The 17,165-nt window shown below is 40.5% G+C and overlaps 1 protein-coding gene across 11 annotated transcripts in view; it reads left to right on the forward strand.

The window, feature by feature from the left end:
- Positions 1-28: 28 nt before the first annotated feature.
- The window catches only part of EPN1 (epsin 1), a 43,680-nt gene continuing 26,543 nt past the window's right edge, over positions 29-17,165 (forward strand). For 6 of the 11 annotated variants that reach the window (XM_087918396.1, XM_087918400.1, XM_087918397.1 and 3 more), the window contains exons 1-3: positions 29-826; positions 11,130-11,662; positions 14,042-14,291. In XM_087918396.1, coding sequence (XP_087774522.1) covers positions 11,435-11,662; positions 14,042-14,291 — 478 coding nt within the window. In that variant the 5' untranslated portion in view covers positions 29-826; positions 11,130-11,434. Of the gene's footprint in view, positions 827-950; positions 1,014-11,129; positions 11,663-14,041; positions 14,292-17,165 lie in introns of those variants that run through there. The other 5 variants (XM_087918398.1, XM_087918399.1, XM_087918403.1 and 2 more) reach the window with 2 other exon arrangements.

Below are 17,165 nucleotides of genomic sequence, written 5' to 3' on the forward strand. Positions count from 1 at the left end.
AAGTTGAGCCGGCTTCCGCTTCCGATTTGCGGGCCGTCCTCCCGGCACGGCTAGTGCCGCATCTACCCCTCGGGCTGAGAGAGGCCGAAAGCCTTCGGAAGGGCCATAGAGTCTTGGTGCGGTAGAGCGGCCCTCCCTTGGCCCAGATTTCTCTGCATTGCCTGGGATACGGGAGAGAGCCTACGGCGTGGGGGGGCGGTGTTTGGGGGTGTCTTCCGACGTGGGGTCTGGCCGAGGTTTTCCACAGGGACGAGACTTGAGTTGTCTGCTCCTCCTCCTCTTCCTCCTCCTCCCTTCTGGCCCCCGGAGTCCCGCCTGTGACTTCTGACCTGCGAAGCCTTTTTTTCCCTGGAGAACTGGCCTCCGTGACCTCCTTGCCTTTGTGACCTTTGAACCCAGTCCGTGCTCGCCTTCTCTCTTTCTCTCTCTTCTCGCCTTCCCAGAGGCTCCCATTCTTTTCGGCTTCTCCTTCCCTCCAAGGAGCAAGTCTCTTCCGAGGTCTGTCGCTCAGGTCCGCTCTCGACTTCCACCTGACGTGTCAAGCTTCTCTGTGCCCAATTTCTCGGGGGAGGGGAGGGGCGAGGCGGGGGAGCTGTTTGAAAACGAAGCTTTCTTAGTCTTCCTGGCCTACCAGGAACCCCCGTTTTTAAAGGGGGCACTGGCTATGCCTCCTGGCTGGAGGAATTGGGGAGGCTGAAACGCTTCCTAGGGGCCCTGGGGGAGGGAGGGGGGCTCTAGTGTTGGCGTGGTTGTTCACAGATCTGTTGGTGTGAGCCCCCAACCTTTCTGCGGCCTGGAAGATCGACATTTCCCTGATACTATCCAGGTAAGTAAACTGCCATTGGCAGGTCAAGGTATGAACGGGAGCAAAGGGTGGAGGCTGGGGAAAGGAATTGGCTTTATATAACGTGTGGACAGTGTGTCTCGACTCCCATTTCCTGTTGGTTGAAGGTTCTTCTTTCAGTTTTAAGAGCCCAGTCTCGTCTCAGAAATTAACTCACAAAGAAAGAAAGGTACGTATTTAGCAGGAGAAGGAACAGGCTGTGATAAGGATGAATTTAGGCCAATATTTGGTACGTGAGACAAGTTATATTAGTGCCAAATAATAGGGAATAATAATTGATTGAAATGAAAGAATTTATATCAATGAACCTCCAGCAAATTTGAATAGGGCAGGTTAAGTTTTAAATAAAGATGATTTATGAGAAGAGAGCACATTAGAATGTGTAATAGAAATAGAGAATAAAATGAAATTGATTGATAGACTATTCCGAGGTGCAAAGAAATGCTGCTTCATGCTGTAAATCCATTATTACAATGTGTTTTGGTAATAACTGCTACCTTTTGATAGCTTTGATTATAGATTAGAACAGCCAGTCAGGGCTTATTAATCAATACAGTTCTTAGTTGAATGTCTGTATTCAGAGATAGTATATCATTGATGAAAACCCCAGACTTCTGTATTGCTTTCATATCAGTTCTCCAAGAGCTACATTAAAGAGTCCACTGTTGGACAGATGCATTATTAGTTCAATTTAATTTAAAAAGTTAAGTAACTTATTATTGAATTTGCTATTTTTCCTTCAGAACCACAAAGTGAAATACATGTTCTCTCACTCTCCCATGTTTTCATAACAACCTTGTAATTTTGATGAAGATAGGAAGTTTAAAATAATACACAATCTTTATGGCTAAGTGAAAATTTGAACCTGAGTTTTATCTCAGGTTTCTACACTTTTATTCATCTGTCCAAAATATCTTCCAGCTACAGTATATATGATAGTTATTCCTCCTTTGCCTCCTTTACTTTTATCCTGGCCTGATTTGGAAATACAGTAGGTAAAAGAGAAGTATGGTTAGTTCTTGACTTACAACTGTTCATTTAGTGACCATTGAAAGTTACAATGGCACTGAATAAAGTGACTTATGACCATTTTCACACACATGACTTGCAGCATCCCCATGATCATGTGATTTACATTCAGATGCTTGACAACTGACTCATATGTATGATCATTGCAGTGTCTTGGGGTCATGTAATCCCCTTTTGCGACCTTTTGACCAGCAAAGTCAATGGGAAAACCAGATTCTCTTAACAAACATGTTATTAACTTAACACTTGATTCACTTAAAACTGTGGCAAGAGAGGTTGTAACATGGGGCAAAACTCACTTAACAAATGTTTCACTTAGCAACATAAATTTCGGGCTCAATTGTGGTTATAACTCAAGGACTACCTGTCCAGTACCAGCCTAAAATGTCTTTGCTTCCCAAATTGCTTCTTGCAATTTCTTTTTCAAAAAAATAGAGGAAATTGGAGTCAGCTTGCTTTCTCCTTGTGTTCAGGTTATTTGAGAGATTATTTATACATTCTCTCATCTGGCTATCTTACCTAGAGTCAGTTTTGTCAGTGACCTTCAGGGTCTTGTGGTCTGTAGGTAGCTTAGAGCAGGGGTCTCCAGCCTTGGCAACTTTAAGACTTGTGAACTTCAACTCCCAGAATTCCTCAGCCAGCAAAGCTGGGAGTTGAAGTCCACAAGTCTTAAAGTTGCCAAGGTTGGAGACCCCTTGCTTAGAGTATATGGCTTAGCTTTATTTCAAGCAAATTTGGGACCTAATGGAATGACGCAACAGCTGTGACATTTAGATAATGAACAGTGAAAAATGTTAAAAAGAACTGCTAGAAGAACATCAGAAATTATTTTCATTAAATCTTCAAATTAGAAATGTTTTAGAATCCTCAATCATTTCTAGTATGACAGCTGGGAATCGCTTCTGCAATACTGACTTAGAAATGTAACTGTACATCCAGACTGCATTGTTATTCTGCTTTGTTTTTGTGGACTTAGTTGTGTTTCATAGGTGCTCAACCTTCACTGAGTCACGTAAAACTAATTTGCTATATAATCATGGCTAGCTGATGGATAATGATAAAGAAGAGTTGAGGGGGTGGGGCAGGCTGAACTTTGAAAGGTTTTTTAAATTGTTTTAAGGAAAAGTTTTAAAATATTTCATTTGTAGGAGTATTATAATTAATGAATTTGGAAAGCAATAAATTAAGCCTACATTAGCAATATTTTCACAGAATAGTATTGTACCAAACATATTGCACAAGTTCATACTACTTTTTGACTAATTTTTCTCAATAGAATATCTTCCAACACTCTTAAGGAAAGTAAGTGATGGAATCTTTTTAGCATCTGAAGGATCCCCAGCTGGGAAAAATGGTTTTGGGAGATCATCAAAACTTGTGGATTCTTTAAAATTCAAATGGTTGAACTGCCTGGATTTTGTAACTTAGTGAATATTTACTAGCTCTCTCATTCTTCTTTTCTCCATCTCCACAACAAAAATTAAATATATGTTATTAACAGTAATTGTTCTTTCCAGTAATAAATTTTCATTGCCTTATTATGGAATTCCTTGAGATTTCTAGGAAAAAATGGCACACCTTTTCTGCGTTTTTTGGATTGTCAGTGATTTCCAGGATAAATTATTCCATCAAGGCAGAAAAGTGAGCCACTATATATGAGATGTGAAAAGAAATCAGCAAATACTCTGGTGCTTCAAGTAGACTTACAGCTCCTCTAGTGCCCAATTCATATTGTCTTTCCCAACAGTTTACCTGTGAACATGGCTGTTTCATGTAGCTGTCATGAGTTATAGCTATTCCATCCCTTCCACTCCCTTTTGACATTAAGCAAGCCAGAGAGCAAATTTCATTCATATTACAAATCATTCTGTTCTGCATCTGATTCCCCATTTGTCAGCCTTGGAGGCCATATTTTACTCAGAAGCTCCAAGACTGCCACTATTAGTGCCTGGGAATTTGGTAGGGGGGATTTCATAGAGCGGTGGAAGATTAGACTAAACAAAATTCTTTCACAGGAAGTCAAGGACATGTCACCTTGCACCCGGAGGGGAGTGCTTAGAGGAATGGCTCCAGTTAGGATGATGGTTGACTGGGCCATGTGATAAATGGTGGGTGTAGGGGATGAATCTTTGATTTTTCTTTTGGGGAAGGAAAGCCCGGAACTCTCAAATTTGGGTTTCCCCAGATGTGCCAATATGACGTCTCTAATAAATTCTTACTTGGATGAACTTTGTTTCTGAGCACTGAATAAGTTGGAACGCTTGCACCGTTAACTGCATTTACATTTTCTCCAGTACGGGAGGTAGGTAAAGATTTCCTTCTCCATACTATAGACAAAAAGTTTTGCATTTAAAAAATGCATCTTAAGCATTTTAAAGAACATGCTTCCTTTTTTGGTTGCTTTTGTTTTCTGGATTAATGGAGTGGTTTGCTTTACCCCCTCCCCTTTTTTTAAACACAGGGAAAACGTTCCAGTCTTTAAACTGTTGTAAGGAATAACAACCCTTACATGATTTTGTTACTTTCTAAGTAATTGGTTCCATCATCAACTGTTTATCATCAAGACATCAAAAGAATATTTTTCTTTTGTTGTCAATATTCGTATCCAGAAATGTGTACCAAAACATTTTCTAGGGTAATTTTTTTCCATGTAAAGGTTTCTCTTCAGGCAGTTTTATGAATTCAGAGTTGTATATATTCTAAGGTGATTGTTTTTAAAAAATTGAGAAGTGGGAATTTCATGGCTCCCTTTCCCTCACATCAAATATAGTATATGATTTATAGTAACAAAAACAATTAAGAATGTTGAGATACAAATGCTTATGGAACTCGTACTCATTTGCATAGGAAAATTTTCCTGAAAACACATCTTATGCATATTAAATGCTATAATGAGTGTGTTTATTGCACAAATAATTATGCATAAATTATTTGCAAAATTCTTTCCTGAAAAATGTTTAGAAAACATGCATGTTTGTATCCCAACTTTCATCAGAGGAAGGCAAATCAAAGTTCCTTAGCCATGTTGGACCAGATATGAGTCGATAATTGATTTATTGAAAACTGCCCATCAAGTTTGTAGTTGCACCTTTAGTTTCATGGACAAATTATGTCATTTGATCTTTATGCTGGATTCATATAATTCTCTTTCAAACCTGCTTTTGTTAGAATAGGTTGAAAACAATAGGGTGCTAGAGATCCAGATGAAGACACACAACTTCAGAAATATTGTATATTACACATTGTGGTATCTCTTTTCTACTATAAGAATCAGTTTAGATAAATGAAATTAAGATGATGAGAATATTAGATTCTTCTTTCCAGTGCCAATTATTCCTGTTATAGAATGGTATATCTCCTGCAGGATATAGTCCATTGGGCAAGAAAAACAAATTTCTCCAAAAGAAAAATTTAATTTATAAGTAAAAAAAAAACAATGCTAGTTTTCATGCTGCGGTACTTTTTACCCTAACCCTACCAAGGACTATTTTATCCAGCATAAAGCAATTTCAACTTGATAAAATACATGGGGCTCCATTCATCAGAAGAGTATTCTGAGGAGATGGTAATACAAGTCTTATATCCTTAACATTTATTGATTCTATATATAATCCCAATGTTCAGCTAAGATTAGCTGCTGAAGCAGTTTTAAAATTTGCCCAAAGCTACCGAATCATCAAAAAATGTTGCAGTATGAGTTACAGCCTCTGTCATTTGGCAAGGCAAGCAAGCAAGAGAAGGAAAAGCAAACCTATAGATGGCAATTGTGGTGTTTGAAGGGGAAGTGGGCTGACTGATGGTTTTTTTAAAATGCCAACCCACAAAAACAGCTGTTAATTGAAATTGTCTACAAATTTGATTTTTTTTCCCTTAAATGTTTGCTTAGGAAGCTGCAGGAGGCTGACATCCTGTCAGAGGTCTATGTTCGCATGTGTTTTCATTTTGTGGCTACCTTATAGCAAGTTTAGACCCTTGATCTGATTACATCTGATTATTGTCTATCATGACTGGTCAAAGACTGTCCATGGTCTCAGACAGAAAGCAAAATAAATTAGCGGTAGCACCAACAAGTGTATATCATGGCTGGAATAATTGCTGCATCAATTGATGGTGATTTTGTTTGTTTTAGTTGAAACAAATTGGGGTTTGGATTATAATTTCTGCAGTGGGCAGAAAAAAGGCTTTTTTATTTATTTGTGGAACTGTTTTTGCTGAAACATGACTATTTCACCCCCAAATCATTACTAATTTGTCCCATTTCATCAAGAAAAGTTACTTATCTTGATGTGTTCCCATTACCCATTAATCTACTTGCAGCTGCCTGCTTTCAAACTGCTGGGTCAGCAGGAGCTGGAGCCTATGATGGGGTGCTCACCTCACCCCAGCAGCAGCAACGGGTCTCGAATGTGAGCCTGCTGGTCATCAGTTCTAAGCCTGTGAGCCACCAGGCTGCTTCATTACCACTTTTGTGGGCAAGTTCACAAGGATATGAAAGGAGCTCCCAACCGGGCATCCCCCGGGCAATGGTGATGTTACTGGCAAATCCTTTGATGCTACCAACATGGGGGAAAAAACCTTCATGTAATTAATTTTAAATGCCATATAGACCAGATTTTTAAATAGAAAATTAAAAGGGGTGAATTATAATGTATTAGAATCTTTGCTTCATACAAGTATTCAGTCTTCTTGCATGCTGCAAAATCATGTAGAGAATTTCAAGAAGAGATTAAAAATATTTCGAGTGAATTAGAAACCTTTCACCTATTTTTCTTTGCAGCTGTAGCTTTCTTCTCAAAATAGACGGTACTGAATCACAACATGGAAATTTCTTCACCAGCCAGTAGAACTCAGTATCATAGATACCCGTTAATCCCAGTAGTTGTAGCAAAAATGGTCACTTTTATTGCAGCCTATGTCAAAGGGGACATTTCTGAGCCACTCAGAGAAATGATTCTGTAGCTGGACTTTCTTGAATCACTTTGAACATTCTAATGATAGAGATAATTTACCTCTGCTTTTCAAGATAATTTAATTTATCTGGGTTCAGTGTGAGTCTTCATAGGAATAATTTTTCTGTAAGCAATCCACCATGCTATGGCCCTGAAAATTATTGTAAATAAATAATAACAAAATAGTAAAAAATTAAATATTAAATGAATTTTTGTGTGTTGCTGAAGTGTTTTGTCATGTATTCTCCAAAATACCCAAAGGAGTAATGTATGGAAACTGATCAAGGAGAGATCCAATCTAGAACCAAGGAGAAATGTCCTGAAACTAAGATCAATTAATCAGGAAAATGAATTTCAGCCAGAAATAGTGGGTGCTTCATCACTGAAGGTTTTTAAGAAGAGACTGGACAGCAGTTTGTCTGGAATGGTATAGGGCCTCCTGCTTGAGCAGGGATTGTATTAGAAGATCTCCAGGAACCCATTCCATCTCTGTTACTCTATATTCTGTAAAACTGAGTGCCGTCCAGAATATTTGAAGTACAGTTCCCTTAACTCCAGCCTGTATGTAGAATAAAGAGAGAGATGATAGAAACTATCCCCCCCCACATAGACTTATAAATGTAATAAAAATAAGAAAAATCATTGTATTATATTTGCTATTTCACATTGTCTCTCTAATGTTCCTTGCAATGTTTGAGAAGTGAAGGAAATTGAGCTATGAGTCTTTGGACAAAGTTAATGCTTCCTGTTATCAGCTGTTCTGAATTATCAAATTTGGGACTACAATTTCCAAAAGAAAATGCTTAACTGGGAATTTTGGGAGAAGCCTAGAGATTTCTAGGCTGATGAAGAAGCTGTTCAGTTTTACTATTTTCCAAAACTGATGGACGTTGAACTTGCTTTAGGTTTTGTTTCTTTAAAAAAAAAAATGTCTCAATGTGCTTTAAGTAGCTCTGTATTCCCAAGCAGGATGGAGAATAATATTCTTAAAATGGCCTTACCATCTATTTATACCGTCTTAACTTTATGAAATTAGGACAGTTTAAACACAGAAATTTAGAAAAGTGTGCCTGAAATCAATGCTCCCATTTCTTTGAGCTCAGTGCGCTTGTTGCGCATTAGGGCTTTTGGTCACTTTGGCTTCTCTTGAATCATCTTCAGCTTATTGGTTGGTGACTTGAAACTTTAGAGCTGGAAACTGAGTTGAACAAAATGAAAAGGGGCAGAAAGAGGAAGAATGAGCCCCTGTGACTCATTCCTTAGAAATGTGGGCTTCCTTCCTTTTGAGGTTTAAGAATATCAGGGCTTAAGTAGGGCAGAGGCTTTCAGGAAGTTAAAGAGAATTTGGGGTCAGATGTTGCCATCTGCACAATTTCCGCTTTCCGTTGCTCTTACCTCACTTCTTTTCCACCAACCCATCTACTCTTGGGAATTTTTGCTTCCAGCCTGAATTGTCCTAGAAGCCATTCTGACAAATTCAGATTCACTGAAATCGCTAAAGTTACTTGGCTAGGGGAGGTGGGGGTAAGATCTTCCTGTCTTCTTCTATATGGGGCTGGGGCAGGGGATAAGAAGTGAAATTAGTAAATAATATCGGAAAATCTGTGTGTTTGGGTAAAATTGGGTTTCGTTGTGGTTGAAGCATTTTATTCTGGCATGAAGGCTTAAAACTTGTTTCCCCATTTTTGTCTTATTCCCTCTATTTTTTTTCTCTCCAAGCCTTTTTTTCTTGGGGCTTCATAAATGTCAGTTGTGAAGTTTCCAGTTCAGTTCCTTGTTCAGCTGCCGACTTTAATACAGGTATTCCTCGGCTTACAACAGTTCATTTAGTGACCGTCCAAAGTTACAACGGCACTGAAAAAAGTGATTCATGACCGTTTTTCACAGTTACAACCTATGTAACATCTCCGTGGTCATGTGATCAAAATTCAGACTCTTGGCAACTGACTCATGTTTATGACTGTTGCAGTGTCCCTGGGTCATGGGATCCCCTTTTTGCAAACTTCTGGCAAGCAAAGTCAATGGGGAAGGCAGATTCACTAATTGCAGTGATTCACTTAACAACATTGGCAGGAAAGATCATAAAATTCACTTAACAAATGTGTCAGTAACATACATTTTGAGCTCAGTTGTGGTCATAAGTCGAGGGCCACGTGTACAATAATCTAAGCCTTTTGTAACATGTTTTGAAGCCTATTTCACAAGGTCGTTACAAAGTTATAAGTAAGGTAGATTCTGTGCCTCCGTGAGCCTTTTTTGGAGGAAAGGCAACTGTAAAATAAATCACATATGAGGTTTTGGATCCTGATCTTGCAGGCTGATGCAAGTAAATGCTGCCAAAATTGCAACCTTAACAGATGTCTGCTAGTGTTTTGACCAAAGAAACCTGGCTGGAAAAAAAAGGCGATGCTGCATTGTGTAAAAAGTAAATGGAGAAAGAAATGGGTAGCTTGATTGTATTGTTCCTCTCTCCCCACCCCTCCATGTTTCCAAATCTTACATTGTCTGGGAGATGTAGGACTAGGTAGTTTTCTTTGAGAAAGCAAATGCAACATGGCTGGCTGGGGAATTCTGGGAATTGAAGTCCATAAATCTTTAAAGTTGCTAAGGTTAGACATTCCTACAGTATGTAGAATGTATTTGTCAGGGTGGGCTGTGTCCTTGCTCATGTCTCATAATATCTTCTTTTCCAGTTGCCACTGCTAAAATGCAAGACAGATCAATTTTTGTTCTGATCCAGAACAAGAAAATCTTCTTCTGTTGTTCAGCTGCAACTTTTGTCTTGAAGCTGTTACCCGTAAGCCCAAGAAAATGTTGAGTCTTTCAGATTTACAAGCCTTGATCCAATCTGCTTTTAAAGTGGCTAAACAACAGAAATGAAGAATGCAGCATCTAAAGTGCCATACTGAGCTTTTAATTTTACTTGCTTTTAAAGTTTCTCTGATAAAGAGCTGTGTAGAATTTTTTTGTCCTTTTCTTTCTCTTGGTTATCAATACCACAAGTTAATCTTTGAAGCAGGCCTGATTTTTTTGCACTTCTCTTGATGCCCTTCTCTTGAGGACTTAAAGCTAGCTTGGGAGGGAACTTTTGGTTTGACCAAGTTCTTAAAGAAAGTCCTAAAGTAAGGGCCTTTAATCCAAAATTTGGATAATGTTCTGGGACCTTATTTTTGGATTCATGCAAATCATGCATAGGAATAGGGTCGATATCCTTCATTCCAGGCTTGGTGTTGTGTTGAAGGGGCTTGTCTGAAAACCAGGAGACTGTGAGTTGAGGTTTCACCTTAGACACTAAACCTGACTTCAGTCCACTGTGATGTCTCCTGTGGACGACAGCTCCTCCATGTCTTCCTCAGAGGCCTTGAGGGAGTATGAGAGCATTCCTGGCACATCTGGTAGTGCTGACCCTGGACTGCTGGCAGTACATGCCTTGTCTGGGGAGAGCTTGCAGGCCAATGAGGAAGAGGGGGAGGAGCTACCGGCCTTGTGGAGGCTAGAATGCGAAGGGCAGAGGCGGAGATCTGCCAGATTGATGAAGAAAAGGCCCCACCCTTAATGCGCTGCACTGGGAGGGGCTATTTAACACGGCAAATGGAGGGAGGTGTTGCTGGAAGCAATGTGTGTGAGTCGTGGCCAGATGGTAGTTTGTTTCTGGGATTCCGCACTGGAGTTAATTCAGTTGTGGAGAGTGTTTATGTTTGGAGCAGCCAGTTATCAGTCGGGTGGACTAATTGGCCATTGCCTGGAAGGTTAGTCTAGAGCTTGTTCATGGCTAGCTTTGCTAAAAATGACCCCTTGAACTCTTAGCTTGGGAGTTCCTTTGACTTCTCCTTGCAAGCTCTGAAACCGGACCACCAGACTTGTTTACAAACCTCAGTGGAGGCCCCAGACCTCAGAGGAGATTTGGGCCGTTTATTTTTGGTACCTACCCAGGCAAAACCTTTATTTCCAAGGCTGTTTTAATTTTGACTGCAAGTTTGTTTTACTTTTGGTTATCTACTTGGTCACGAGCCAATTACTGTGCTAAGCTTGCAGCTGGGGGTTACCTGAAAAACCTAAAATAGAACTGATGGGGGACCAGGCCGAATAAAGCTCTCTACACCAACCTTGGCGTGTGGGTGAGTGGGGTCAGCATAGCCACTCACTCTCAGTCCAGCCCACTTCACAGAATTGTTGTGAAAGGGGGCGAAAGGGGAGGGGAGGAATATTATGCATGTTCGCTGCCTTGAGTTACTTATAAAGTAATAAAAGTGGGATAGCAATTTAAATAAATCAATGTTAAAAGTTTTTCTCTCTTTCTTTTTCAGCCGTGTCTCGGAATGGCTGCGACGCCCAGATGGATGCTCAGGGGGTGCATGGCCAGCTAGGGACTTCAGGCAAGTGGCACAGGAGCAGAAGTCGTGGCCTGCCTCTTGCGAAGCAAACTAGATTCCATTCGGACTGGATATGCAGGATTCACTGTCTTAAGCATTTGATTAAAAAACTTGATTTGCTTTAACCCGGGGAGCCCTTTTGGCTACCATTAGTCCGGCTTATTTCAAAGCCATCCACAGGAAGCTTGGTGTACAGTACAAATTGGGTCTCTCCTATCCCCCACCCCACCGTCACCACCATGTCGACGTCTTCACTGCGCCGCCAGATGAAGAATATCGTACATAATTACTCTGAAGCTGAAATCAAGGTTCGTGAGGCTACATCAAATGACCCTTGGGGCCCATCTAGTTCTCTTATGTCTGAAATTGCCGATCTCACCTACAATGTGGTAGCCTTCTCAGAAATCATGAGCATGATCTGGAAGCGTCTCAACGATCATGGGAAAAATTGGCGTCATGTCTACAAGGTAAACAGGCACTGTCTCTTGTTCTTGCAAATATATACGTCTCTGGTAACGGTGCCATAATCCTCCTGTTTTGATTTTTCACAGCTATTCACTGTTAAGTCTGTTTTATTCCATTCCCACACTGTTCCACAGATACCTTATTAAGAAAGTGGAAAAGTTAATATGTATTATGATGTGCATTTTATTACAGAAGGCATGCTTCTTTGGAGACACACAACACAGTATTAAGAATGGATGTGTGCGTTGCAATCTGCATGCTTTATCCAAAAAGTCCACATATGTTAATTCGTTCTCAAATACTGATTAATTCTCAAGCATGCAAATGGAGGGGCTCTTGATCAGCGGTAGAGAACCAACTTCTTATCCTGATATTCAAATTTAGTCCATTACATATTCAGGAAAAGCTGGAAAGGTCTGAAACCTAGAAAGCTTCTAAACTACGGCTGGACACCTTTTGGTAGCCCAGGAGCTCGAGGCAGTCAAGCTTTAAAACGGAGGGATGGGATTCCATCATGCAGGTAGTCCTCAACTTATGATCTCAATTGAGCCTGGATATTATGGTTGCAACTCATGCCTGTCATTTAAGTGGGTCATCATGTGACCACACCTGATTTTACAACTTTTTTTGTGCCGGTCATTAAGCGACCTTGTTGTTCAAGCTGCCATTTTTGCTAGGAACCAGATGTGATCACGGAACTTTGCAAGTCGCTAAGTGTGGGCTGGTTGCCAAATGCCTAAATGCAGTCATGGAACTGGGAGGGCCACTTGTCCATTGGAACTTACCATCTGGGTCACAAGTATCTTTTGGGGGAGGAATCTCTCATAACATTGAATGGTTGCTAGGCGACCGATTGCAAACTACCTGTACACGACTGAATTTGGAGAGAGTTTTACGGGGGTGGTTTTTTGATTTTTAATTAAAGCTTCCAAAATCAGTGTTCAGTTGAGCACAAAATTACGCTGATGTTTTTCAGCCTCATGTTCAGAAGGGCCTTCAAGATTGCAAGACGAGTTCTCAGGGCTTGCCTGCAACCCTTTTGATATAGACCAGGGGTGTTAAACTTGATCGTGTCACATGACACATATTGCGACATTTTTTGCCTTTGTGGAGTGTGGCCAGGGTGGGCGTGGCCTGCATGTGATGCATCTGGCCCGTGAGCCGCCAGTTTGACACCCCTGATGTAGACTATTGAATTAGATGGGACAGTAACCTCTATTCCTTTACGTATCTTCTTTGAATATATGCAGCGCATTTGCTTAGCAAGGCCAAGTAAAAAATATAGCCCGAGTAAAGCTTTGTGAGCTATTTTCAGTCAAAGTTGAATGTCCTATGTTAAGTGGAGCATACAACAATTTTCATTAGATGGGGTAGGCAACCATTAACCCCTAGGTGTTGATGGATTCTAAATAGCACCGACCATGATGGGAAATGTAGTATTGAAGAATGCCATTTTGCACAAAGAATGGGGAAGTTGGTGATTTGAGTTGCAGTTTTCTGAAGCATTAGCCATCATGGGTAGAATAGTGGGAGAAGTAGACCAGCAACATTTGGAGGTATACAACTTGCCCAGATGCGTTTCTTCATATTTCCCCTCCTTTTTTTCTCCTCCTGCTTCAGTTGTAGGAGACCTTGCTGTTTGCAGATATATTATAGAGAAATCGGTGGTTATTGACAGCAAGTCAAGGCGTTGCAATGAGCTTTCTGATATTTGTTAGATCTGGTTCCCATGTGGATGAATCATTTGTTTATTATTCCTGTGTAAGTCTGTGTTCTCTAAAATGCAGTGCAGGTACCTTCCAGAAACACAGAAAGCATGCTGGGTCTGTGCTCATCTCAGTCTGCCCTTTTATCATGACAATCCTTTCCATAAGTTGCTTTGGTTCCTTAAAATTATTTTTCCCACAAACGATGATGTCAGTATGATGGCCTTGTAATGTGGATCACTGGTTTTTATCACCTAGTTACCTGTGGAGTAGGAGTAGCTGAAAAAGAAAAAGCAACCAGCCCAAGTTTACTAATGAAACTCATCCTTGGCCTGCCTGGCTCTGCATTTTTACCATTGAATCATCAATTCATATAAATACTGGCAATTTTTTCATATAAAAACTGCCCCTTTTCTTTGACCGAGAACCTGCAAATTTGCATCCAGTTCAACCTGGGCCTCTGCTCTAAAAATATAAAGCTATCCGAGACATTTGGATAGTAAATTCCACCTATTACCATGTCTCCTACGTGAAAACTTATTTACTTGACTTGATCCTTAGCACTCCCATAATTCTGCTTCCCAGGACCAACGTTTCTCAGATTCTGATTTTCTGATTTTCACCTTTACCTTCATGAAAATGTCATGAGTTCTTTGCTTCTTGCATCTCTTCCAGGCTATGACACTTATGGAATACCTAATCAAGACAGGTTCAGAGAGGGTTGCACAGCAGTGTAAGGAGAACATATATGCCATCCAGACACTAAAGGATTTTCAGTACGTTGACCGGGATGGCAAAGATCAAGGGGTTAACGTGCGGGAGAAGGCCAAGCAGCTGGTAGCGCTCCTTAAAGACGATGAGCGTCTCAAAGAAGAGCGGGCCCATGCCCTCAAAACTAAGGAGAAGCTGGCCCAGACTGCAACCGGTAAGTGCTCTGGGCCTTGGTCTAGTTGACATCTACACCTCTCATCTCCAGGTGATTCTTCTTTGGTATAAAAAGATTATTTGGACTACTCCCTGTGTGTTTTAGCCTATATATTTCATAAGGTAGAATCATATTCCTTTGGATGATGGGAAGAATAATGATTAAAATAGCAAAGCTGTCAATCATACATTGGACATTAGAAAGGAGATCTATGTTCCTTTGAATTCACCATATTTTATTTAATTTGTATGTGGTCTCTAGGATGCTGCAGTCATCTTAAATCTTTGGGTAGAAGTGATAAAACAAGTATTCCTTGTTTAATGACTGCCTTGTACAGGTTTTCCTCAGCTTATAACTATAATTGACCCCACAATTATGGCCATAAGTCGTGCTGGTGGTTAAGCAGGTCATCAATGTCATATTTTATGACATTTTTTGTGGTAGTTGTTAAGCAGCTCACCATGCTAGTCAAGCAAATCAGTGGTCATTAAGAGAATGATGTAGTCAGTAAACAAACCCATTTTCTGCAGTGAGGGTTTTTTTGCTTGAGACTGGAAGTAAGCACCCGTTGTAAATCGTGGTCACATGACTTCAGGATGCTGCAAATGGCTGTAAATTTGGGCCAGTTGCTGAGCACCCAAAATGTGATCTTGTGACCATGGGGAGTGGCTGTCAGAACTTCAAATCCATGTCGTAAGTACATTTTTAAGGGATTCGTTGTAACCCCAAATGGTTATTAAGAGAATGGTCGTAAGTTGAGGTCTATCTATACAGCATTCATGCACAGTTACAACAATGATGAAAAAGTAATTTTTTGTCCTCACATACCAATCCTCACATTTACAACTTCTGCAGGTCTGTAAGCAAAGGAAAGCTGAGATAAGAGTGTAAGCACTGTCACAGTTTCACTTAGCAATCACTTCACTTAATGATCCAGTTGCTGGTCCCGGTTGTAGTCACTAAACTAGGACTACCTGTATAACGTCCCGAAGACCAGAGCCATCACCCAGAGCATTTTTAATTTCATTAAATTTCATTAATTTCTCTACTGTATATGGAAGAACACCTATGTGTGTATGGTATAAATACTGTCATATTTAGCTTGGAGAAAAAGCATTAGACTAGAAATGGGGGACCAGATGAGTGTTACACTTTCTGCATCAGCAAAAAACATGTCCTGACAACATCTGCAACCCCATTCCTATACAGCAGCCTTTCCCACTTCTGGTTTCCCCCAGTTCCAATATAATAGTCAAGGCAATGGAAATGAATACAGATATAGGGCATGCTAACACTCTACAGAAATCTGAACTGCTAGCAGTCAGAGCAAATTGGTGGTAGATAAGAGTTAATGAAATTCAAGGTGGGCTGGACTTAAATCTCATGTGGACTCGTGAGTCATGACCTGCTCGATCCTTCCTTCCGGGCTCACTCTAGTCAATCTACCATTGATAGAACCATAACTTCCAAAATTCCCACATTGTTTTAAAAGCTAGGTTCCAAATGGGGAGTTCCTGATGTGGTGAAGCACTGGACTTAGTTCTGGCTGTTTAGGTTCAGTTATGAGGATGTTTGAAAAATGTGAACCTGCTCCTTGTCTGCAGTGCAACTTTGTCTTTTCGGGTTGAAGGCAGCAAAAAGGGTGGTGTGGAAACATTTGTGTCTTGTCTTGATCGTGTTCATTTTTCTGAAGTTATACCTGCAGAGAAAGGGTGTGCCCCTGATATAACTCTCACCAATTTGGCAGGTTGCCAGGCTCTGAGATTGAGTTACAGGTCTCCTTGATCTGCTGGTGCCCTTTCTCCATATCAATAACCTCTGGATCAAATTCCACCACATTTGTTTGCATGACATCTGGTAGGGCAGGTTCAGATTTTTTTTTTAAAGTGCAGCATTTGCTTCCTGTTGTAACCATTTCAGCAGAAATACAGGGAACTGGGGAATTGTTTGAGAGAATTCAGTAGAAAAAGGAAGGAGGGAATATCCACAGCCTCCCACCCCCAAACTCCAAATGCAGCTGCAGATAGACTTCTAACCATATCTGGCCAGAGGCATATCCCAAGCAATGGCCTACAGTTAAAATTAACCCCAACCTCATGATATGTGTCATTTTAACACTCCTATACCCTTTGATTGAAGTACAATAGATAAAGGAAGATAAAGAAAGTTGCCTTCAGCACTAATTCCTAAAACAAATCTATGAACAATAAAACTGTAATGTCATTTAAGAGAGATATGAAAGAGAAAGTCCTATTGAATTCTTCAGAAGTGCTCCCCTCATAAATTAAGTTTCTTGCCTGGGTTTGTGGAAGTAGGAAAAAAAACCACATGCCCTACCAACCTTTTGGACAATGGGAAAATGGTGCTTACATAGCAAAGTTGTCAGTCATATGTCAGGTATCAGAAAAGAGAGAAATTTTCCCTTGAGTTCACCGTATTTAATTTGTCCATGTATTTTGGTCTCTAGATACTGCAGTCACCTTTAATTATTTGGTTAGCAATGGGACTATAGACACAGCCATTTCTGGAGCAGTCTTAATGTCATAAAACATCTTTGTTTTCTCCCTTTATATGGAAAAACAATGATGCCTCTGTATGTGGTATAAATCTTGTCATCTTATGTTTAGTTTGGAGAAGATAAAAGAATTTGAATGCACAGAATCTCCAGGTTGCAAGTGTTCCCTTAGCGAATGTTCAAAATTACACAATCAGTGCCCCTAGTGTTTATGAACAAGTCTCGAAACTACGAATCTTGCAGCACCACAGCAGTTGTTCACCCTTACAAACAACCACAGAGTCCCTGCGACATTCGTCCTGCACTTTGCTGGCCAAAGTGGAGGTTCGGAGGGGCGCGCCCGCCCCTCCGACGCTCTG

Source organism: Pseudonaja textilis, chromosome Z (genome assembly GCF_049901715.1).
Source record: "Pseudonaja textilis isolate UNSWEBS1 chromosome Z, rPseTex1.2, whole genome shotgun sequence".
Classification (NCBI taxonomy): domain Eukaryota; kingdom Metazoa; phylum Chordata; class Lepidosauria; order Squamata; family Elapidae; genus Pseudonaja; species Pseudonaja textilis.